This window comes from Vulpes lagopus, chromosome 2 (genome assembly GCF_018345385.1).
Source record: "Vulpes lagopus strain Blue_001 chromosome 2, ASM1834538v1, whole genome shotgun sequence".
NCBI classification, from domain to species: domain Eukaryota; kingdom Metazoa; phylum Chordata; class Mammalia; order Carnivora; family Canidae; genus Vulpes; species Vulpes lagopus.
Window position 1 is genome coordinate 80,594,490 of NC_054825.1, and position 22,698 is coordinate 80,617,187.

Consider the following 22,698-nt stretch of genomic DNA (forward strand, 5'->3'; position numbering starts at 1 on the left):
GGTCTTACCTTGGGCCATATGTTAGACTCATCTGGAGAGCTTTCAACACCCTGATGCCTAAATGGCATCTCATACCAATCGCATTAGAATTTCTGTGGTCGGGGAGGTGCCTGGGTGGCTCAGTTGGTTAAGCATCCACTCTTGATTTCAGCTCAGGTCATGATCCTCAGGGTTGTGAGACTGGAGCTCAATGTGGAGTCTGCTTGAGATTCTTTCCCTCTGCACTCCCACCCCTGCTCTCACTCAGGCATGCTCTCTCTCTCTCTCTCTTTCAAATAAATAAACCTTTAAAGAAAAAAAGCTTTAAAAAAGAGATCTCTAGAATCCCTGTGGTAGGATTCAAACATCAGGTTTTAATTAAACTTCCCCAGGGGATTCTAATATTCAACTCACTGACACCACTGTATGTTTTCTTCATCTATATAATCAAAAGTAGCTTGTACTAGCACCATTTCTCAGGTCTTTACTGGAAAAACAAACAAAAAAATGGTGGGTAGGGGGGTGGGTTGATACAGGGAAGAAATAGGAAGTGATAGAAGGCAAGCAATTTTTTTTAAAGATATGACCTAGAAGTAGGTCACTTGTTCTTGTACTCTACTAGCTACAACCAATCACATGACCACACCTAGCTGCAGAGAGATTGAGAGCTATAACCTCTGATTGGGATGCTGTGTTCCCAGTACCACTGAGGGCGTCCCATTACCAAAACAGAGAAAGGAAAGTAGACAATGAGGTATTACTACCACAGAATGGAACCAAGGCCTGTGAGTCAGCCATTCCACTGGCTTCTTGTGATCCCTAAACAAAGTACTTCCTCCTTTCTATGTCACATGATGTCCAGACCTGCTCCCCTTCTTCAGAGAAAGGATATTAGAATAAATAACTTCGTATATGAAGAAAAGATAGCTATGTGCAAACATGAATTTTTCATGAAGTCTGGACTATTGCCAGAACCATTACCCTAGAGGTTGGATAGCTTTATTTATTTGCCTCTCAGTTCTCTAGAACCTTGCCCATGTGTCTTACTTAAAAGTCAGTGGTCCCTGCTTCATACATATACAAAAATTAATTCAAAGTGGATCAAAGACCTCATTGTAAGACCTAAAACTACAAAAACCAGGAGAAGCAAACATAGGCTTATATTTTTATGATGTTGGCTTAGACAATGGTCTCTTCAATATGACACCAAAAACAGAAGCAACAAAAAGCATATAAACTGGACTTGATCGGGCAGCCTGGGTGGCTCAGCATTTTAGCGCCACCTTCAGCCCAGAGCGTGATCTTGGAGACCTGGGATCAAGTGCCATGTCAGGCTCCCTGCATGGAGCCTGCTTCTACCTCTGCCTGCGTCTCTGCCCCTCTCTGTGTCTCTCATGAATAAATAAATAAAATCTTTTAATAAACAAACTGGACTACATAAAAATTAAAAACTTTTTTTTTGCCACAAAGGCACCATCAAGAAAGTAAAAAAAAAAAAAACTACATAATGGGAAAGAATATTTCAGGTCATATATCTGATAAGGGACTTGTATCTAGAATAAAGAGTTCTTACAACTCAACCTTAAAAAGACATATGGACCAATTTACAAAATGGGCAAAGATCTGAATAGACATTTCTCCAAAGATACTCAAATAGCCAATAAGCATATGAAAAGATGGTCAATGCCATCAGCCATGAGGAAAATGCAAATCTAAACTACAGTGAGGGAACACTGTACTCCCACTAGGATGGCTATAATTAAAAAGACTTAATAAGTGTGAGACAGGATGTGAAGAAATTGGAACCCTCATACACTGTTGGTGGGAATGTAAAATGTTGCAGCCATTTTGGAATACCACCTGGAAATTCCTCAAAAAGTCAAACATAGTGTTACCATATGACCCAACAGTTTCACTCCTAGGTTATATACCTAAAAGATATGAATCAGGTCTACTCAAAAACTTGTGTACAAATGTTCAAAATGGCATTCTTCATAATAGCCAAAAATTGGTAACAACCTGAATGACCAGCTGATGATTACTAAAATGTGCCATATTCAAACAATGGAGTATTACTTGTCCATAAAAAGGAATGAAGTACTGATATGTGCCGTTTATGGTAGGATTCTACTTATATTAAATATCCGGAATAAGTTGTTCTATAGAGACAATATGTAGATCAGTGGTTGCCTAGAGCTACAGTGGTTGTAGTGGGCAGGGGGAGTGACTGCTAATGGGTATGCGGTTTTGATGGAAGCTGACGAAAAAGTTCTAAAATTAATTGAGGCGATGGTTACAAAACTATGAATATACTCAAAACCATTAAGCCACTGAATCGTACCCTTTAAATAGATGATTGTGTAATATGTGAATTATATTTTAATAAAGCTATTACTTTAGAAAGTCAGTGGGAGTTACATACCTGACAGTAGGAAAATCATTTTTAAACAGCTTTATTGGGTTATAATTTACATATCGTAGAATTCTTCCTTTTTAAGTGTGGAACTCAGTGAATTTTAATAAGTTTACCGAGCTGTGCAACCATCACCATAATTCACTTTTAAAACATTTCTGTCACCCAAAAAGATTCCTTATGCCTATGGCAGTATATATTAGTTTCCACCCCCAGCCTTAGGCAACCAATCATCTGGCGTTGGTCCTGATTTAATACATTTATAAGTTAATTTATACAATATATTGCCTTTTGATCCTGTCCTTTTCCCTTTGCATAACATTTTTGAGGTTCATCCCCCATGTAATGGGGTTCTGTTCCTTTTTATTGCAGAAGAGTGTGTGTATGAGTATCTCATGTACACATGCACATATGTATATATATATAATTGTATATGTGTGTGTGTGTGTGTGCACATGTGCTTATAGAGAGAGATCTGTCTAGAGAGAGAGATAAGTATAGATACACCTCACATTCTGTTTGTCACTAGAGGAACCACGGGCTTTTTCTATTTTTGCTTTTTATCGGTATTGGTTCCGTAATATTTGTGTAAAAATCTTTGGATATGTATTTTTCCATTTGTCTTGGATAAATACCAGGAAGTGGGATTGCAAAGTCATATGTAATTTGTTTAACATTTTTATATTTTTATGATAAAATATACAAAGCATAGCATTTACCATTTTAACCCTTTTTAAGTGTACTATTTAGTGATGTTAACTAAATTCAGATTTGCCACTACCCATCTCCAGAAATTTTGCATCATTTCAAACAGAAATTCCATACCAATATGGAATTTAACCATAACTCCTCATTCTTCTCCACCTCCACCCCAGCCCCTGATAAATATTATTCAACCTTTCTATGAATTTGACTAATTTAACTGGAATCATATAAAATTTGTCTTTTTGGGCCCTGCTTAGTTCACTTAACAAGGTCTTCAAGGTGCATTGCTAATTTAAAAAAAAAAAAACAAGGTCTTCAAGGCTCACTTATATTGTAGCATGTGTCATAATTTCATTTCTTTCTAAGGTTGAGTAACCTTACAGTGTATATAAATACCACATTTTGTTTATCCACTCATCCACCACTGGACATTTAGGTATGCTTAATTTTATAAGAAACTGAAAACCTGCTTTCCAAAGAAGATATGCCATTTTGCATTCCACTCAGAAATACATAAAGCTCTAATTTCTCCACATCCCTATTGTCTGACTTTTGATTGTAGACACACTAGTGGTTATGAAGTGGTATGCTGTTATGGTTTGAATTTGCATTTCCAAAATGACTAATGATTTTGAACATCTTTTCATGTGCTTATTAGCTATTCATATATCTTCTTTAGTCAAATGTAATCAAGGCTTTTGCCTGGTTGGGTTTTTTTGTTGTTGTTGTTGTTTTTAGTTGGATGGTTTGTCTTCACACTGAAGTTTAACAGTTCTTTGTATCTTCTGGTTGCAAGTTTTTTATTGATTCATGATTTACAGATATTTTCTCTAAGTTCATGGCTCTTCTCATTTCCTTAATGATGTATTTTGAAGCACAGAAGTTTTCATTTTGGTGAAGTCTAATTTAATATAACTTTTGTTTCTGGATTGTGCCTTCGAGTGTCCTAAGAACTCTTGCCCAACACAGAGTCACCCAGACTTTCTCCTGTGTTTCTTCTGAAAGTTGTAGAATTCAAACTCTTGCATTGGGTCTGTGATCCATGTTGAATCAATTTTTGGATATGGTCTAATAATTGAATTGTTTTTTAATGGATCATATAGATACCTCACTGTTCCAGCACGATTTGTGGGAAGGCTGTCCTTTTCCCCATCACATTGCCCTGACACCTCTGTCAAAAGTCAAGTGACCATAAATTTAAGGGTTTATTTCTGGACCCTCAATTCTATTCCACCGGCTTATCTACCTGTCATTATACCAAACAACACTGTCCTGATGAACATAACTTTGTAACTATTGTTATCAGGTAGAGTGAATCCTCTAGTTTTGTACTTTTTCTCAATTATTTTGGCTTTTCTGGGTCCTTTGAATTCCCATATAAATTTTAGGGTGAATTTGTCAATTTTTACAAAACAGCCTGCTAGGATATTGATAGAGAATGCATGAACCTTTAGATCAATTTAGGGGGAGAACTTTTATCTTATTATACTGAATCTTCTAATTCATGAATATGTAATATCTCTGCATTTATTTACTCTTTTTGAATTCCTTTCAGCAAGATATTACAGTTTCAGGGTTTAAGTCTTAGGCTTCTTCTGTAAAATCGATTCCTAAGTATTTTTGATGCCACTACAAATGGAATTGTTTTCTTAATTTCTTTTCAGATTGTTCACTGCATACATAATGCTGAAGGAATAGAAATTGAGCTTTTTAAATATCAATCATGCATCCTGTGATTTAACCAAAAATTTTTATTCTAGTGGATTGTTGTTGTTGGTTTTTTTTTTTTTTTTTGGTGTAGATTCTTTATGTACGTACAGGATCATATCATCTGTGAATAAACAAAGTTTTATTTTTTTACCTTTCCAATATGGATGCCCTTTCTTCTCTGCCCCCCTCAGTGATTTCAGTGGCTAGAACATTCACTATAATGAGAAATCAAAGTGGAAAGAACAGACACTCTTACCTTGTTCCTGATCTTAGTGGGAAAATATTCCTTCTTGGGTTATAAAAATGATGTTCACTCTAGGTTTTTTATAGTTGCCCTTTATTGGGTTGAGTAAGAGGTTTCTTTTATCTTGAATGTGCTAGATTTTGGCAAATTCTTTTTCTTTGTCTATTGAGATCATCATATGATTTTGCCCTTTATTGACACAGTTACATTAGAAGACATTACATTAACTGAGAAATAGGGTGTTTAATCTCTCACCATTAGGTTGAATTACCTGTTTCTTCTTCAGTTCTCTCAACTTTTGTTTAATTTATTTTTGGTGTCTGTTGTTGGGTGGCTTTATGTTCCTAATAAATATATCTTCCTGATAAACCGACTATTTTATAATTAGAAAATGTTTCCCTTTTTTCCCTATGAACATTTTTTTATCTTCAAGTCTATTGTGTAGAGCCACTCCAGAGGTCTCACATGGCAGATTATGGTTACTGTTGGCATGGTATAAGTTCTTCACTCCTTTTATTTACAACCTGTTTGTGTCCTTGGATCTATACAGTATTTCCTATAGAGAGCATACATTGAATCTTTTATTCTAAAGAAGATTCTGATAGTCTCCTCCTTTTATTGGTGCATGTAATCCATTTATGGATAATGTAATTATTTGAATTGTTGGATTTATGTCTGCCATGTTGCTATCTGATTTTTATATATCTCATGTTTTTTGTTTCTTCCTCTTTTATTGCCTTATTTCTTGTTAGATATTTTCTAGTCTACCATTTTAATTCCTTTGCTGAGATATTTGGTTGGGTTTTTTTTTTTCACTACTTTTTTGAGTTATATTCTTAGTGGTTGCTCTGGGAAACTCGGTATGTATTTAACTTGTGACTCTACCTCAAATTAATACTAACTTAACAAGTAAAGCAATTTTGCTCTGATATTCTATTCTCACCTTCCTCCTTCTGATAATATTGCTGTGTATATTATATCCTCCTTTGTTAAAATCCCGGCAATACAGTTTTACAATTATTTTCTTTTCCATTTGGGTTTTTAAAATATAATCACAAAAGAGAAATGAATATATTTATACCATATTTTATATTTACCTACATAATTACCAGTATTCTTCATTCCTACATGTGGATTCTAGTTATATCTGGCATCATTTTCTGTCAGCCCAAAGGACTTCCCTTAGTATTTCTTGTCAGGCATACCTGCTTGCCTTATAAGTATTTCTTACAAGTGTTTATCCTGGATTTTGCTTTCTGCTTGCACAAAACCTCACATTCAGCCAGAGATGAGTGGATAATTAGATTCCTCTCCAGTCCTTCCTGAACATGTGTGTGGCCTAACTTATGGTCTGCCCCACCTTATTAAAATTTCTTTGTTCTAAAGCTGGAGGAAGGCATGAGAACAGCCTTTAGGCTGAAACACCATGGACTCCTACTGTTTTTACCAAGGCTCATTACAAAAAAAATTTTTTGAAAAAAATTATTTCTCAGTTTATTGTATGCCTTTGGTCAGTTTCCAGAGTCCTAAAACAATTGTTCTTGATGGTTTTGCCCAATTCTATCATTATTTTGTGGGAGAGAGGGTTTCCTGAGCTCCTTACTCAGCTGTTCAGGATGTTCCCCCATCAGTGAGGGAGTTCTTGATTCTCCAAGCCACAAGTTGTTTTAGAAGAAAGGAGGACTATTGAAAAATAAACCCGTGCAGCATGGATATGGGCTGCAAAATCCATAGTAGAAGTTTACAAGAGCTGGGAAGTGAAGGCTAAAAGAAAAATAATTTATAAGTAGATTCTCATCTCCTATCTTTCTTGAGGAGCCAACAGAACATGCTGTGTACAATGGAAACCAGAAGGAGGGGGTTGGCCTTCTGGGAAAGCAAATTAAAGTTAAATGAATAGGGAAGGAAAAAGAAAGAACAATGAAGAAGAAAGGTTAAAGTCTGCTTGTGCTGACTCATTGTCCTCTGGTCAGTTGCTGGGAGCTGTCCAATAGGACACGTGAACGATGTGGGAGGTGAGGGAGTCTGAGAAATCCTGCTGACGAGTAGATACTCTCCAGCTGTCTTGAGTTTAACCTTAGGACGGAAACAATGCATAAATAATTGTGTTATGGAATTAGTATGGTAAATATTCAGAATCCCCTGAGATCTTACTGGAACTAAATAAAAGAAGTCCTTGCAAAGATCTGAGAACATAGTGGGGCAGTGGCTGAAGGTAGGGAATGAGAAAAGGCTGAGATGAGCTGGGTACCATTGTAGTTAGTTTTGAATCGAGACACCATCTTGTTCCTATCTTGGGTACATCTGGGTCTCTTCCTCAAGAGGAGACTGAGAGCATCATCGAGCCATTCAGAGGTCATGTCTGTTTCTCCACTGTCCCCATTGCCAGGCTGGTGGGCGGAATGTGTTCTGTTTGAGGAAAGGAAGGATCTGCCTTAGTCCAGTGGACCCACAGAACAAAATGAGACCTAGAAGGGCCCTGGCAATAATATATTGTACCTTTCCTATTTCCTAGGTGGAAAATTAAGCACATGTGGCTTAGAGGTACTCCAAATAACACGGGTTCATGGCAATGATTATAACTTGAATTTGCAACCTCCTGCATGGTTGCCCTTTCAAACTACAAAAATGCTAACAAACCTCTTTTATCTTTTCATCTTTTTTTTTAATCACACAAACACTCTTAACTGGTGTCATTGTTTCTAAAAAAACTCAAAATGTTAAAAGTTGAGGCAGAGGGGACTCTGTAATTAGATCAGACTTAGGGAAACTGTATTCTTTTTTTTTTTTTTTTTTTTTTTTCACTTGAATCTAGAATCAGGAAGTCATTCTTGCCTGGGTTTTGTATTTCCAAACCTTCCCCTCATGTTCTCACAGCATTCTCTTTCCCAGTCTTTGTATCCTATAATATCTTGGATAGTCATTGGTGAGCATTTCTAGAGCATGGACCAGAACATTTCCTCCGTAGGCCAGAGCACATACTGGTGAGAAGGAGCTCCTTGCCTGGAGTCCACTGGTGTTCTGTCCTCATTGCATGGACTTGGCATTCTTGCAGACAAAATTGGAATTGTCACTTCATAACATGAGTGTTCTTAAGACTTGTTAAGCCTTTGCTTTAGGCCTAGATAAGTCTTTTCTTAGCATGTATCCAGATTAATATATAACCAAATACACTATAAACACAGAGGAGAATTCCTTAGAAATTGACCCAAGGAAAAACCCTCACATTATTTATACATTCAACCAATTCTTAGCCCCCTGGGCCAGCGATGCAGATTCACAGGGGCTGGGTCCATTTACCCCTTTCCTCCTCTTAGTTTTTGCTCCCCAGAAGGCTCACCAGCATATTCATCAAGGGGATGGGAAAATGAAGGCTTGTTTTGCCATCTGTGGAGGTTTGTGATGTCTCTATTGATAGGATTTAATTACAAGACTTTTTGAAAAATTATGCCCAAGTCAGAGGAACAGAAACACACATTGAGGATAGAAGGACCACAACATAGAGAGCAAGAGAGATAGAGGGGGATGTGAAAGCAGAGAGGAAGAGAAATGGGGAAGATTGCTGAGACAGAGGAGGAAGGGCACACAGGACGTCAGGAGGAGACATTTACAAATGCGGAAGAGGGAGCTGGGGTGTACACGCACACACAGAAAACCTTTAAGAGAAAAACACATGCAAAGGCATGAAAAACATGGGAGATAGAGAAAGAAAGGAAGAGAGAAGATGGAAATACAGGGGGAGGGAGAGACCCTGGGCTAGAAACCCATCCAACCTGATGTTTAACCTATTCCAAGAGGCACCTGTGAAAGTTTGAGAGAATATGAGTTAGTTAATTTTTTTTAAGATTTTATTTATTTATTCATGAGAGACACAGAGAAAGAGAGGCAGAGACATAGGCAGAGGGGGAAGCAGGCTCCCTGTGGGGAGCCCAATGTGGGACTTGATCCCAGGACCCCAGGGTCACGCCTTGAGCCAAAGGTAGATGCTCCCCCACTGAGCCACCCAAGTGTCTCATGTTAATAAGTTTATTATTTTAAAAAGTGCTCTTATTTAAAAAATGAAAAAGTACAGCAGACAGCCAGGGGTCATTTCTCTTTGTGAAATGTCTTTAAAATCGAATCCAACATTTCTTTCTGTGGCTCTGTTGGCTGGCAGACATCAGTGTGTGGTCAGTCACTCAACGAGTGCTGCGGGAAGCAGTGACTGTGCCCAGTGTGGGGCAGGTAGGAACCTGGATCTGGTGGGTGCTTGTCGGGGTCCCTGCCAAAGGCCCAGGTCTGATCCGTGTCTGTCTTGTGTTTTCAGTGGAAACAATCGCACAGCTGCCCCCATCGCTCTGCCCATAGAAGAGGTCCTGCAGACCTTACAGGACTTGATTGCCTACTTTCAGCCCCCAGAGGAGGAGATGCAGCATGAAGACAAGCAGAACAAGCTCCGCTCACTCAAGAACAGACAGAACCTTTTTAAGGAAGAAGTAAGTCTAAAATATCAAAAATTGAGATTCTCTCTGTGAGAGGATCAATAGATAAATTCCCAGAGCTAAAATATCCCTATGATTACAAGTCAGCTTTGTCTCCTGCATGTGCATATTTACAAAAGAACAAGGAAGAAAGGAAGCTGGGAAGGAAAGGATTATTTGGAAGCTGAGCATCCTTGTCCAGCACATGTGGTCCCACTACCAGGATACACCGGCACTCTAACCAAACTGCATTTGAAAGCATCACTGCCGCGGTGCGCCTGGAGGTCCCAAATCTATTTGCAGTGAATCTCAACAATTAAAGCATGGCTTTGGCTGCAATTCCCAAATTTTACAAGATGTTAGAACTACCTGGGAAACCTGTTTGAAAAATATAAATGCTCAGGTTCTGCCATATCAGAAATCACTAAAGACCTTAGTTTTGAAAGATAACAAATAAAGCCAGGTCTTGCTTAAAACCTGAGCATCTGCATCACTAGAGGTGAAATCTGAATGCAAGGAAGAACTAACCTGGGACTCTGGAGGCCTGGGCTTAAGTTCTGGCTCTATCTCTGGCTCGGTGTGATCTTAGAAACGTCACATGCCTTCTTTGAACTCAGACATGAATTGGCAGCAACAGGCCATGGTCACAGTCCTGCAGTGTCCCCATTCCTGGGACAGGGCTTGTCCCATGGGCGTTTCCCAAGTTAGTGGCATGTGGACCTGTCCCTGCTCCATCTCCCGACCATGCAGACTGACTCTGGGGACATTATGCCTGGAAGGCTACTGAAACTACATCCCCTTAAGAACAGCTAGACACAGATGTTTTCTCTGGGAGGCATAGTATTGTAATTCAGAAGAAAAGCAGTTAAGACCCACTTTGGTTTTACTGCCTTTAAATCCTACCCTTTTGACAGGGGAGAGGGAGGGCACAGGCATGGTTGTCTTGTGCATCCGAATGAAATGTCTTGAACTAACTTGAGATTTAACAGTAAAATAGGGACTGTATCAAGGGCAGTTTCTGGGTGAGTCAGAATCCTGTCACCCCAGACCCAGAGGAAGCTTTTGTGAGACTCATTCATGCTCCCTCTTCCGATAACGTCCTTCGAGTGAGTCAGACACATGGGGGCACACCCACTATCCCACCCCGCATTCAATGGATGCTCCTTAATGTCTCTGGGGCATAAGAATGTATATTTGTTTTGAAGAAGAAAAGCAAAACCCAAACTGGCACTGGGAAGGTCTGTTTGCACATTAGCGTGATCAGCTTTAAAAAGTGACTGACGGAGAGGGGAAAGGATAAAAGGATCCTGCTTTCTTCTTCGGGAGCTCTCACTTTTTCCCCAACTCTCCTTCACAGGGAATGTTGGCCCTTGTGTTAAACTGCATCGATCGCTTGAATATCTATAACAGCGTGGCACACTTTGCGGGGATTGCAAGGGAGGAGAGTGGCACGGCTTGGAAAGAGATCCTGAACCTTCTGTACAAACTGCTGGGTAAGTGCACACGCAGCCTCTCCCTAGGAAGACTTCCAAGGGGGTGGGGGTCTCAACAGGATGGCTGATGGTCATCCAGCCTCCCTCCTTGGAAGGCTTTTGTTGACCTTTTCGGTCTCACGCAGCCACTTATTCTGTTAGCCGGCAGCTCATTATGCTTTCCACACTTCAGGCAAGAAGGCAGTGGCAAGTGGACGCAGGTGGTGATCCATTTTGCTAAAACTACCCATAAAACCCTCAACAGTCACTTACTCTCTCTGAGCCTCGTTCCCTCTTCTTTAAAACAAGGGCACAAGACTAGAATGTGTTCGCAGTGCCATCCATGTTTAGGCTGGGACACCTGCCCGTGAAGGTGGTCACTGTTTTCAGCTCTGCGACTTTCACTGACCACTTATTGGGTGGTCGTGATTCCTACTGGAGTGGCCTGCTCGTTATTTCATTTTGGTGGGGGGTGGGGAGATAAAGGCAGGGAGTCAGGAAGGTCCGGCACCCAGCCTTTCTTCTCACAATGCAGAGTGGGGGGTGATGTCTCAGGGCCTGCGGTAACCAGCACCACCACACTGGCCCCCACCACCAAGCTGTGGGTGGAAGGCCTCAGAAGGTGGTGTTGGCCTGTGTGAAAATGTGGCCACTGGTGGTTGCCCAGATGTGTTGTTGAAACAGCATTTTGGGGTTTTGCTCTGAAATATATGTCCCATTAGAGCAACTCCATAGAAAGTTGAGTGGGCCAGATAGGAGCCAGGGATGGCAGATTGGATCCATTCTCGATGTCAGGGGTCATGTGGATTGCACCCTTCTGTATGACCTTGTAAAATCCCTTTCAATTCTAATACTTTTTAATGGTAGGACTCAAAGTCAGCAGGAATTTTTACAATAGTTGTCAATAGTTACTGAGCTTTTTGTGCCAAACAGTGGAAAATCTCCTTTTGATCCGCAGAAGAACACTTTGAGGTATAGATGCTGCTACCCATGTAGTCATAAATCAGAAGGAACTGATGCTCAGAAATGTCATAACCTACCTAAGGCCACACATGTAGTAAATGCTGGAACTGTAGTGTGAGGCCCATGGATCCCCTGCACCCTGTGCTTAACCTTTTTGCTGCAGCTGACCTGGAAATCGGATGGAATTCCACCTTCCTCTAAAGTCCTTTTCCTATCCAGATATCTTTCAAGCATCCATAAAAACCATCTTTGAAAACCAGCAGCATGACAAGAAGCTTGGGGCCACTTTACAAGGATTTGTTGCAGAGGCCGGGCCTGTGGAGGAAAGGTTGCTTATTCGAGCTCGGTGAAAACCTGAGAGCATATTCCATCCCTCCCTTAGCAATGTCGTCTCCCAGTGGGTCTCAAACAGGAGCAGGCATCAGAATCATCAGGAGGGCTGGTTAAAACAGCAATGCTGGGTCCCATCCCCACAGTTTCTGATTCTGGGACAAGGCCAGAGAATTTGCATTTCTAACAAGCTCTCGGGTGACACATTCCAGTCCTGGAACCACACTTTGGGAACCATTGTCATCTGCTGATATGTGTTAGGTATTTTAGAGGTTCACATTTCCTTATTATCTGCCTGTGAGTTGAACCAAACTTTCCAGCCGTTTCCACTGGGATGCATCCCTTAAGCCCTGAAAAATAGCAAATCTCTATGAGGTTTGAGAAAACAGTGTAAAGAATGGAATTCTTAAACCAGTAACCAGAGATTTTCTTGCCTATCGCTATGTGAAATAGTTTTGAGTTTGTGTCCCTATTGTCTCTTTCGCCTACTTCATAGAGGCAGGGCATCTGCTGCCCTGTTACCATCACGTAGGCAGCTGTTTGGTACATGGTTTCTTTGGACTATTTGAGTGAATGGTAGATTTTTACTCTTCCAGATTTAGAAATGATGGTATCAAAGGGCTTGGAAGGGGAAGGTTGTTACACTCAGTTCCTTTTAGTTGCGAAACAGGCACAGTATGTGACAGCTTCCCAAGGTCTTACGCCCATCCTCATGTCCTGTAACCTACATGTTCAATCGTGTCCTTCTTTGCAGCTGCTCTCATTCGTGGAAACAGAAACAACTGCGCCCAGTTCTCTAATAACCTTGATTGGCTCATCAGCAAATTGGACAGACTAGAATCTTCCTCAGGTAAGCATTGACCGGAAACAACTGCAGAAGGTAAAGGGTTTTTTTCTTTCTATTAAAGAAGGGAAGGAGGGAAGAAGGGAGGAAAGAAGTAGTTGAATCTTCGAATAATTCTTTTTTCCATGGAGTTGTAAACAACCCTCAAATAATGACCCCAACAAGAAGAGGTCCTGAATCTTCCTGGCACCACTATGGCTTTTTTTTTTTTAACAACGCTAACCCAGACTTCGATGATTTCCTTTTCTGTTTCCCTTTTTACTTTTGTGTGTTCATCCCCATGCCCTGGGTCCTCTAATTACTTCCCCCCACCCAGGATCCTGGCCTCCTACCTGCTCTCTGTACTCTTTTTCTCTGGGTTTCTAAATTCTCTCTGGACATGCTTCTCCTGACTGTTTTCGTTAGAAGCAGAATGAAGGGTGACCATTGGATAGGAGGATGTGCTGGTCCTCCTGCCCCACCTCAGTCACCCTTGACATCATATCTATAACCCTTCTTGATGACTCACAGGGAATTTGAGCCAGACAGTGATTATCACAGGTAAGTGGCTGCAGGGAGGCTCAGCAGTTGTCTTCCTCAGAGATGAGTGAGCGTGACAGATACAGGCTCCTCTCTGGGATGCTTGAAAGGTTTGATGCTTTTTTCATTGTGTAGAGATGGCTGGAGCTTGGACAGGCGGACCAAAGGAAGGCTCTCTGGAGGACCATCCACCTATACATGTGTCTTCCCAAGCCTCTGCTTTCTTCAGGCCTGTGGGCCAGATTACAACTCCTAGTAATATATAAAAGCCTCAAGAAACACAGAATCAAGGAGAATTTTCTCGATAAAACCAATAAAGATATTGGCCAACTGCCTCCCTTCTATTTGCATCATAGTGTGTTATCCTTTAGGTGCCGGCTACAGGGGCACCAGCTAGTTTTTCTTAAGCCTTCACTTAATACAGAAAACCATGCAGCATGCTGAGAGAAGGGGCAAAGACCGTCTTTATTTAGTGAGTGTATAGTTTGCCTGATACACAAATGCATCTAAAATGGGAATAATCTCTGGGATCGTTCCTAGAAAAATTCTTATTCGAGGAACATTCCAAATATTTTCTAAATTTCTCAAAGACCGTTAGAATTTATAGTAAACTGGGCATCTACTTTTTCCTGTATTTTTAAATTAAGTATTGCTTGCCCTGACAAAATTAAGAATTCCATTTTATAGCTGCTTCTCTATACTTTTTTCTTTTTTTAATTGAAGTATAACTGACGTACAGTATTGTATTAGTTTCAGGTGTACAACATAGCAAGTCAACAATTCCAGACATTCTTCTGTGCTCATCAAGAGAGGTGTACCTCCCCATCCCCTCATCCCCCACCAACCTCCCCATTCGCATCCCCCCTCTTTTTTTCTTTGTTTTGTTTCTTCCATTCCACAGAGGAGTGAAATCATATGGTGTTTGTCTTTCTCTGAATTATTTCATTTGCTGTGTATCTATATTTTGACATCAAAAAATCCATGTCTGTCCAGGAAGGCAGGAGGTGTGGTCAGTGCTAATAAAACTCCCCTCTATGTTACAGACGAGTTAGGCCCAGAGGCTCCTAAAGTCTACCAGAGATGGCTGCAGTCTCTCTTCTGGCCAGAAATATTTAATAGATTCAAAGAATTGATAATATTCTGTCCCGTCAGGATGGTCTTTTCACTCATAACTTAGGTTTCTAAATTATGGTCAGTTCTGCAGGTTATTTCATAGCAGGTGATTTTTGTGACACTCATGCAGGTATTTTGGAAGTTTTGCACTGCATCTTGATTGAAAGCCCAGAAGCCTTAAATCTGATAGCAGAGGGCCACATCAAGTCCATCATCTCCCTGTTGGATAAGCATGGGCGGAATCACAAGGTGGGTGTCAGAAGAACCCAAACAGTCATGGGCTTGACCTGGCTTTTCCCTCCCTACTGCTTCATAACCGGTGTGTGTTGCTGAGACCATGTGGGCTGGTTGCTTTCTTGGCTTTGATCTGAGAGGGTAGAAAAAATCTTTGGGAAACTGAGGCTCTGAAAGACCCTAAGCCAGACTGTCACGCTGGGTCTTGTGTGTTTTCTATTTCCTCCAGCTTCCCAACCCAGCTCATTGTCTTCAGCCTTCAGCATGTAGCTGCCAGGAGGGGTCAAGGCCCAGGGAAATGACGGGGGAGCGTGGAGGGTAGTGGGCACTGGGCTGGGGTCTGGCCGAGGCCAATGGCAGGACTGGCTTCCACCCTCGTGTCCAGGAACTCAGTAGTGAACCACTAATATCAAGCAGTATAAAGAAGATACACAAATACCAGATAAAAATAGCATAGAAACCTTGGCAACTGGCCTGTTATTAAATGAAATCAGATTTACCCTGAGAGAAACCAAGTGAAATAAGTGACTCTGCATGAGCAAGCACGAGGCCTGACACTGCCAGTCCTTTTCTTTGACCCCAAACAGCTATGTGATGTGGGGCCTCAGTTATGTTGTCTGCACAATGGAGATAACGCCACTTCACTTACTAAGGCAGAAAGCGCTATCGATTTTTTGAGGCACCTTAGAGTTCTGCATCTCTAATTTTGTGGAATTCTGTGTCTAAGACAGAACAATCGGTGGGGAAAGTCTATTAAAGTACGGTTTTTCCTGACCCTTCAGCATGTGCCTGGCAGATGGGGGGCTACTGCACTGAATGATCAGTGAAAAGGGGGGTACTCTAAGGCTGAGGGGAGTGTGTTTCAAGAGCAGATGAAGTGAGGGGCAGCAGCTGTGCTTGCACAGAGTGGAGAAGGGTCCAGCTGGTCAATGGCCCTGTCACTGGGGGGCACTGCTCACTTGAGACACATCTCGGTGGGTCCAGGAGAACAAGCCTCTGCAGCGTTGCTTAGGTGTGTCTTCCTTAGGAAGCAGAAGAGCCATAGTCCTTAGCATCTGCGAAGTTGCTTGGCAAGGAATGGAAAGAAATATATGCAGGGCCTGTGACTGCTTTCCCAAAGGTGGTGAATCGAAAGGCGTGGGGCTCGGCGGCAGGCCAGCATGAGCACCAACGTGTTCTCTCCTGCCTGCGAAGATCAGTAAGAGTAACTGATAAGCACCCAAGTGCCCCGGGGTCTGAGCCATGAGCTACGTGCAGATGTCGGGGGAGCTCTCTGACCGCAGAAAAGCTGCTCTTGTCTCATCTCCTGGGTCTGCTTTATGATCATACCACAGATCACGCTGGGTGGGTGACCAGCTTTGTCGTGGCTTCTTTCAGCCAGAAGCTCACTCGGTGGCAAGCTGGTTGCTGCTCTGCCCCTTCCAGAGCTGGGAAATCTGAGGCTGACTGAGCCAGGGACTTTGTGACAAGTCAGTACCTGGTCTGACACGTTACCTGGGTGGACGAGCAGAGCAGTCTTTAGTCTGCCAGAGCCAGGCCCTGTCTGAGAGATTCTGGCAACGTTGTGAAAGTTCAGGCGAGATGCTCTCCATGCACAAACGCCTTCTCACGGGACGCCTGGATGGCTCAGCCGTGGAGCGTCCGCCTCCAGCTCAGGTTGTGACCCCGGGATCCCGGAATCAAGTCCCGCATCAGGCTCCCTGCAGAAAGCCTGCTCCTCCCTCTGCCTGCGTTTCTGCCTTTCTCTCTGTGTCTTATGAATAAATAAATAAAACCTTTAGAAAAATAAATTTAAAAATAAAAATAAGAGTCTCCTCAAGGATGTATCCCTTTTCTGCCTTTTGATAGATTTTTGGATGAAGGTTGTCTTGCCATGAATTCAGGCCTTCCCTTAGAAGTTACCCGAGTGGGTAACTTTTCTTTTCGAAGAGAGATCCGTGTCACCTCATCACCAAGGGCTATTTGTGGTCGTTTTGTAAACAAGGTGAAGGCCACGCTTCTGTTGTAATGTTTTCTCTCCCAGCGTAGTGTTCTGCTATCCTGGCCGCTCCTTTTTGTCAGTCCTGGGTTTTTGAGTGTCTCTGATCTGTTCACTTAGCTTTCCATGGAGACGATGCCTGAGAATAGATAGAATTTTAGACCCACCAGGCACCTCACGGCTCTTCATACAGTGGCAGCAATAATGATGACAATGACAAGAGCTAACATTTATTTTGCATTTGACAGATGCCAGGTACCATCCTTCATGTTGACCTGCATGTTCCTTCGTTCTCTGTATGACCCCCTGAGGTAGCATTGTTATTTCCACCCGACGGGGCCAGAGGCAGATCTGGCACATGGGCCCTGTGACGTGAAGCCATTTGCCAGAGGCCACACCGCTAATTCATGACAGATTAGGACCAGACTTTGGTGGGTCTCCTACTCACCAAAGTTAAATGTTCTTTCCAGTGTTTCTCAGAACTGCGGTTGGTGAATATGTTCTTTGGGATCCACATGTTCTGTGAGAATATTTTTAATTGTGTGTTCTTATTCTCATAGTTCTCTAAATACAGAAGTGTGCCATGAAGAATTCATAATTAGAAGGCATTTTTATACCAGTCAGTGTTTCTGAGACTGGAGTGTGAAGGCCCCTATGGGTCCAATCCAGGGTCTTTGGGGTCGTGACATTTTTCTTTTCAAAAAGTTTGTACATCTCGTGGGTTTGAGGAACCCCTTTTTGCATAATTTCAACTCCAATCACAGATTGGGAACAAGGAGTGTATATAGTAGTGGCCATTACTGTGCATTCTCTTCACTAAGATTTTTCCCTTCTTATATGTCTGTCCCTGCCACGGAAAGCACTGCCACTCATCTAAAGCATGATCAAATTAAGGTCAGAAAGGTTGACGGAGGGACACCTGGGTGGCTTCGTGGTTAAGGGTCTGCCTTTGGCTCAGGGCGTGACCCCGGGGTCCTGGAATGGAGCCCCACATCGGACTGCTTCTCCCTCTGTCTAGGTCTCTGCCTCTCTCTGCGTGTCTCTCATGAATAAATAAGTAAAATCTTTTTAAAAGAGAAAGAACAGGGGATCCCTGGGTGGCGCAGCGGTTTGGCGCCTGCCTTTGGCCCAGGGCGTGATCCTGGAGACCCGGGATCGAATCCCACATCGGGCTCCTGGTGCATGGAGCCTGCTTCTCCCTCTGCCTGTGTCTCTGCCTCTCTCTCTCCCTCTGTGACTATCATAAATAAATAAAAATTTTAAAAAAAAAAAGGGAAAGAACACAACCTCTGGAGTGAAACGGACAGGAATGGGTACGCCGGCAACATGCCATCCCCTCAGTGTACCCTGCCCCTCAACCTCTTAATGACTTTGTCTTGCCCATTCCTCCCCATCTCCTCACTTCTTAGTTTTTGAGGACCCATCAAAATTCTGTCTGCCCTTCAATACTTTGTTCAAATGCCACTCCTTCCATTAAGCTTTTTCTTTCTGATTCTAGTTGAACATGGTCTCCTCATTGCAAATCTTACACACGTAGCACACCTTTCCTCAGTGGTTCTGCTCCGCCTTTCACTACTGCTGTGCTTACGCACAGATCTCCCTCGCAGATTCTGGGCGAGATTCAGGGCGAGGACCAACTCATATTCCCCACAATGCCAAGCTCATATGTTACACATGGCAGGCATTTCATACAGGGCTGTGGAAGGTGAATAAAAGGAATGGATAAAAGGAAGGAACATGAATAAAGGAAGGAACCCGGAATCCGTTCCCATCTCACCTTGGCTGGAAGCTCACCCATGTGTACAGGCCTTGTCCTATCCAACAGATGGCTTATTGATGGTAAGAAACACACTATATTAGTAGCAATAATTTTTATTGTTTGGTAAAAAGAACGATTGTTGGACATTGTAAGTTACCTTCTAATTCTCCCACAGAGGAGGCATCTCATAATAAAAATAAAATGTGCCCTTTTTACTTGCTCCCAAAACTCTCTCACTTCAGATCTCATCAGTGTTGTCACAGATAAACTTTTTTTATTCTTGTAAGGATTTGGAGCCACCTGTGAGAAAACTATATGGTAAAATAGTAACATCATTGGTCCTGAGAAAGTATAAATCAGAATTGAAGGTTTAGCCTGAGTTGGGGTGAGGATAGAACATAGGTAGGCAAACCATCAACCTCTTCACAATTGCTAAATCATCTCTGAGCTCCCAGGCAGCCAAGGCAATACAGAGGTGTTTCCAGCCACCTAGTGCACATTGACAGCAAGAAAAAAACCTGTTCCTCAGGGGCTCCAGAATCCTCACTTTTCAAATATGGGACTTGATTTTTTAAAAATCACGAAGTACAGTTAGTGTTTTTACAGCATTTACATACAGTAAGTGAATTTTAGCAGGGAGCTGTTTTTATAGATAAAAAAGCTGAAGGGCAAAATGCAATAGCCAGGTGATGTTTCCATGGATATACAATAGGTATTTCTTTTTAAGGGAAAATTCCCACATAAGCCTGTGTTTAGGGTAGAGCCTAGCAGAGACGAAAAAAACTGAGAGGCTCTTGAATGAACTGTGGTGTCAGTAATGAAAATGATCACAACCAGAAGCAAGTGGCCTCCACAAGGTGAACCTAGGAAATCCTGAAGTTGAGCCAGCGTATAAATTAGAGAAGTCTGACTCCTAGACCAACAACCCCAAATTCTCATAGGGAAGATTTATTTTTGCTCACACCACAGCCCCAGACCCATCCGTGGGAGGGCTCCAGTCTACACGGTTGTTCAGGAGATATGGGTTCCTTCCGTGGAGTGGCTCTAGCATCCTCTAGAGCAGAGCTTAGGGGATGGCAATGTGCTTGCCCACTGTGTTCAAGTGAAAGCCCTCGTTGGTGAGTCTGCCAGGGGTGGGGTGCAGGGGGCACTCCTAGGTGATGCTGGGGCTTCGGATCACACCTGTAGTAAGGAGACCCAGAGCTTTGTAATCTCTCCATGGGGCTCTACGTCCAGCTAGAAAGGGTGTGAGTACAAGAAAGACCAGGCTTAAAAGCGGGATAGGTCATGTCCCCTCACTCTCCAGTGCCCACAACTCAGTCACATGAGCCCACATAGCTGCAGAGGAGGCTAGGAAATGTAGTCCCTGTGGGCTCAGGACTAGAAGGAAATGGCGCTTGGTAGCTGCAAGCAGGACCTGCTGCAGCTGGCCCCCTGTCCCAGAGGTCGCTAAGGTTTCCCCCCACTCCCAGCAGAGGTACAGATGATCTCTAGACTCGATGCTTGTGCATCCCCTGTGGTCGACTCGCCTTGTCTACGCTTCCTCCATCTTTAGGGGAACCCATTTAAAGTTTACTAGAAAAAGAAGTTTGACCCACCCCCCCCTTTTACCCTAAGAAATGCCTTCCACAACGAAGCCCAAACAATGTCAGCCCTGTTGCTTTATGGCATCGTTTATTTATAGGTGAGACAGTGTTTGGCTGGTGCTTCTCACAGAGCCATTTTTCCCCTTGCTGTTCAGTGGTGTGGGGATGAAGCTTTGCTCTCCGCCCGGTGTGCCAGCCAGGCTCCCACAGCCTTCACTCCAAGGCAGGATGGATGAAAATATGTGATAGGCTGGATGATAAGTATTTAATTTCCTGGCCATCTGTGGCTCTTTTCTTAGAATGAGAAATTATCCTCCGGATTTCCAGTTCCATGGTCAATATGTTTTGCTGAGTGGCAGCGTGAGAGTTCTCCGTTAAATCGCCTTTGGGATTCTTTCCTGATTGTCCCACAAATGCGCTTCGTATATATCTGGAACAGAACTGACATCCAGGGAGTCAGGTCGAAAATTGGTTTGTAGTAATTACAGATACTAATGCCAACAACCTGAGGCCATCCAACCTCACTAAGCGCTGAGTCTTCGTGGCCAGTTTGAAAGACTGGCATGCAACAGCCAAGACCGAGCCTGTCCCGTTCCTCCCCGTAGTAGGAAGAGCGGTGCCCAGCCCAGCACAGTTTGCTCTGTCGGTACAGGAACACTGACTCGATGCAAGAGGATGCAGCACAAGGAGACGGGGTGGGCACAAGGCCAGGGGCTCTTCCCATTGCTGACATAGCTGGAAAACAGGCACAGAAGTGGCTTGGTAGCTGGTCTCTCACACACAGGGGCCACTTGGGCTCTCACAGGTCTGTCCTCACTCTAGGAGGGAGAAGTGGAACAGGTGGAAGGCGACTGAATACCGGTTTGCTGGAATAGAAGGGTATCTTGGTGAATTTTAATGACAACACAGCAGGAGACCCTAGAACTGAAATTTGCCCTGCTAAGCTCTCTCCTGATCCACGTGAGGTTCCCAAGCTGCTACATGACCTCGGCCAAAGGGGAACCTGAGTACTATTACAGAACAGACGTGCAACTGAGGAAATTTTACAAGTCTAATTGACTTTATTAATTGATTCACAAATTGGGCAGCATCCCTTCTAGTAGTAGAGGGGAGGTCCCAGGGGCCACAGAAAAGGAAAGGTTTATAAAGGCAGAGAGGGAGTGGGTGGGAAAGGGTGATGGGCACTGAGGGGGCCACTTGACGGGATGAGCACTGGGTATTATACTACATGTTGGCAAATCAAACTCCAATGGAAAAAAATGTATATATATAAAAGGAAAAGGGAATTATTAGCAAAGAATCCATTGTCTTAGGGAAGGTCCCCCCACTAAGAGAAACAGGAGGGCTCTGGCAGTGAATGTCCTGGTGCTGAGCAGACCTCCATGTTGACTAGTTAGAGCTACATTCATTAGGTTAGGTATTAAGTCTTGGCTTCTGACGGGACCTTAACCTAAGGGACGCCTTTGGGTTCTGTGGTTTTCTTTCCAACAGTGCCTTTTGTCCTTTCATGAAAAGCCGTATGAGCACGCCAACTGGTCTTAGCGCAGAGGACTCCCAAGGCTGGATGGGAGCGCAGACTTAGGCTTGAAGCCAGTGAAGGACCTTCTAGCACTTGCCCCCACTGATGCACATCTCCAAGAGGCTGTCATGCCAGGATTTCATACAGATGCCTTGCCTCAGCCTGGTCCCTGGGATATACAGCCTGTCTTTGGAGCTCGTACTCCCACCTGTTTTAGCAGAACAAGGATCATAGATGACATGCGTGGTTTGGAGGAAAGGGGCTAAGATGAAGGCAGAGAGGCTGGAAGGAATCCAGCTTCATTTTTCTAAGGCCCGGCAGGCTTCAGCATGGCTCACGGGTGCCTGGTTGGGGAGGCACGGCAGCCTTCACTCAGAATGGGTTCTGCCACTTGTCCCCAGGTGCCCTACTTCCCAAGGCCTGCTTGCTCTATGTGCCTTGGCAGTCAGGTCCTGCCCACTGTGCCCTCCTGGTGGTCCTAAGGTTTGGTGGGCTGTATCCTGCTGCAGGTTCTGGATGTGCTGTGCTCCCTCTGTCTCTGCAATGGGGTCGCAGTCAGAGCCAACCAGAATCTGATTTGTGACAACTTGCTGCCCCGGAGAAACCTGCTCCTGCAGACACGGCTGATTAATGATGTGACAAGGTAAGGCCCCAACCATCATTCTGAAACGCCAATCTTCTTTCCAGACAGGAAAGGAAGAAGGCCGATCTGACCTCCAGTGCTGCCCACCCATCATGTCTGTGGTGAAGTCAGCACATGAGAGGAGACTGGACAAACATGTACTTTTTAAGGGCCTTGTACTCCAACCCCTTCCACAGTTTGAAGGATTTGACCTGAAGGGTCTGCCATGTTTCATGTTACACCTTAAT

At 43.2% G+C, this 22,698-nt stretch overlaps 1 protein-coding gene across 4 annotated transcripts in view; it reads left to right on the forward strand.

Annotated features, from left to right (window-relative positions):
• Positions 1-22,698, forward strand: part of RYR3 (ryanodine receptor 3) — a 508,658-nt gene that overhangs the window by 257,066 nt on the left and 228,894 nt on the right. For all 4 annotated transcript variants that reach the window (XM_041743628.1, XM_041743630.1, XM_041743629.1 and 1 more), the window contains exons 13-17: positions 9,358-9,526; positions 10,869-11,004; positions 13,031-13,126; positions 14,883-15,001; positions 22,338-22,471. In XM_041743628.1, the coding sequence (XP_041599562.1) occupies positions 9,358-9,526; positions 10,869-11,004; positions 13,031-13,126; positions 14,883-15,001; positions 22,338-22,471 (654 nt within the window). The remainder of the gene's footprint in view (positions 1-9,357; positions 9,527-10,868; positions 11,005-13,030; positions 13,127-14,882; positions 15,002-22,337; positions 22,472-22,698) is intronic.